Source organism: Tarenaya hassleriana, unplaced genomic scaffold (genome assembly GCF_000463585.1).
Source record: "Tarenaya hassleriana unplaced genomic scaffold, ASM46358v1 Cleome5, whole genome shotgun sequence".
NCBI lineage: Eukaryota > Viridiplantae > Streptophyta > Magnoliopsida > Brassicales > Cleomaceae > Tarenaya > Tarenaya hassleriana.
Window position 1 is genome coordinate 872,114 of NW_010967707.1, and position 2,653 is coordinate 874,766.

Here is a 2,653-nt window from a genome sequence, read left to right on the forward strand (position 1 = left end):
GTTTCGATTCTTTACTGTTCTTCTGGTTGAATAGATGGAGAAAAAAATATAATTAGTTTTTTTTTTCGAGGTCCTATTTTTCAATAGAAAATATCTCTCTCATTTAAATACGTCAATAAAAAAACAACGAAAGACTATATAAAAAGATAAATGTAATACATTTAAATAAATAATTTTTATCAATTCATTAGTGGTATAGTGATTGAAAGGTGACACAATCACTTTAAGATCTTGGTTTGATTCTATTAATGAAAAGAGAAAATATAATTAATTATGTGATTAAATACTGATTCAAGGTTTAGGGGATGGATCGAAATACATATTGAATCTCTACTTAAAAAAATGGATAATTTCCAAAGCATATATTATAAAAAAAAATATATAATGTAATGCACGAAAGAACGAACTGATAAAGGGCCTGGGCCCAATAATTTGAATAGATCGTAGAGGGCCCAGAGAGATTGGCCCATATTAAGTGCTGACGCGCTCATTTGTGCGTTGATGCAACGCGCTCGATTTCTGTGGATCATATGCGATCGAACGAAATCCGCCGAATTTTGCTAAAATTAATTAGGACTCGGCACATCTTCCGCGCGTGAGCTAAGTTTTTCAAAACATACGTTACATTCCCTCTTTATTAATCCAACAAAAAAATTACGATTTGAATTTTTATTTGAAGGGAACGTATATTATTATAAAATTTTAAAAAAATAGGTCGGATTTCCGATCTGCATTGCAGATTTTGTTTTCGGCTAACTATAAAGAGTTGCTCATGTACTATTGATAATATAACGAGAAAAATAGTTTATTTTCACTACAATTCCTAATTCATACCATATTATAAACCAGACCCAAATAATAAATAAATATAATAATATTTGAACTATATACGAATATAATCATTAGCTGTTTGAACTCTGGGAGTAAGCAAAGCAATTTAACCTGAGAATTCAAAGGTTCAATAATGGAACAAAAAGAAAACCATATGGGGAAAAAAAAGTTGCGTCAGATTTCGAATAATCATACTATCAAAAGAAGGAACAATCCGAATTAGAAGGCAGACAAACACCCATCAGATCGAAGATCAGATAAGAAATCTTTCACTAACCCAATAAACAGAAGACTAATCCTTGTTGCGAACCCATAAGAATGCACAGAAATTTTGTCACAAAAGTCGAAATATTTCTGCCTCCAAACAAAAATTATGGTTTTCTCGGATTGAACGAAATATCATTAACCCCTCGAACCTTAGTTTCCACGAAAGGGAACTTATTCCAGTGGTCGGAAACAATCACATAATCGTCGTTTCGCACGATCTGGTTTACAGAAGAGATTAATCGAAGAGCTCCGATTTAGATCAGCAAAAGGATAAAACCAACGCAAATTCAGATTTCCAACTGAAAATGTATTCCATTCCCTGATCGATATCACAATCTGATGTACAGAATACGAAAGCTCTAAAAAAAAACCCTAAGATTTCTGAGTCAATTTCGAAGAAGACGAGGAGAGAGAGTCAGCTTTACAGGGAGGATAAAATTTTTCAAAAACAAACCATAGAGAGAATGTTGCGGTGTTAGGGCTGTCATGTTTACCAGGTGACAGACCAATGATCTGGATCCACGTGGACAGGAATTGGCATCACAGTTTGAGGAATCGGGCAAGCTGGGCAGGGTTGACGATTCCGGGCAGGTGGGTCCCGTCTGCCCGTAGGAGATTGGCCACTTCCACGTACCTCCTCCGCTTCCGCTCGCTCGGATCATCCGGCTCAGTATTATGGCTGGGTTTGGTCATCCTCGGCTCGACCGGTCCGGTTTGTGCTCGAACCGGGTTCCACTGCTCTCCGAATAGTGTCCCCTTTGTGAGGAATTCGTGGGCCAAGTAACCGGCCAGGAGCTGGTTCGAACCGGCCGGCTCGGCCGTCGCGGCTGAGGGCGCCACCTTTGCCGGGGCTTTTCTGGAGAAGGACTGAACCGGAGGGATAATCGGCGGTAACGGAGGCTTCATCACGGCGGTTTCCGGCAGCTTTCCGGTGACGGGGACGACGCCGTCGCGTTCCTTGCGCTTGTCCGGCGTCAGAACTCGACGTGGGGGAAGACGCATCGTTTTGGTGTTCATGGCGCCTCTCTATTGGATGCATGCCACGTCAGCACCCAGTAAAAATTGAAATAATTACTGCGGTAAAACACAGTAATTTGGGGAGAGTCGGGTGAAAACTGAAAAGGACCAGCGTGAGATTTTTGTTGCGAGGAGAAAGAGATGAGAGATGAGGAAGGGAGAGAGAGGGCAAACAAAAAACAAAGCGTCGGAAAAGGTTATGACAATTTATAGAGGCGGGGAATGTTGATAACCCTCGTTCCTCCAGGAAATTACACACAATGCCATTTACTAGTAATTTACGAAACTGCCCTTCCGTCTTTACCATATCTTCAGACTTGGTCCCACTAAGGGACTTTGGCCTTTGGGGAGACGCAGGATTCCATTCTCCTTTTAGTATTTAGCCTCTTGCTAATTTCTTTGGGGATTAAGAGAATTGATAATTTTATTTATTTATATGTGGTCTATCCTTTGCGTTTTAGTAAAATTTTTGCAAAAATAATTGCAAAAACTCAACAACCCACGTTCTAGTCTAAGGAAATATTGACTATAAAAACGG

At 39.7% G+C, this 2,653-nt stretch overlaps 1 protein-coding gene across 1 annotated transcript; it reads right to left on the minus strand.

The window, feature by feature from the left end:
* Positions 1-1,388: 1,388 nt before the first annotated feature.
* On the minus strand, positions 1,389-2,282 carry LOC104826047. The gene has a single exon (XM_010558554.1). It carries the CDS (start codon positions 2,113-2,115, stop codon positions 1,639-1,641), a length of 477 nt encoding a protein of 158 aa, XP_010556856.1. The 5' UTR covers positions 2,116-2,282; the 3' UTR covers positions 1,389-1,638.
* Positions 2,283-2,653: the final 371 nt, after the last annotated feature.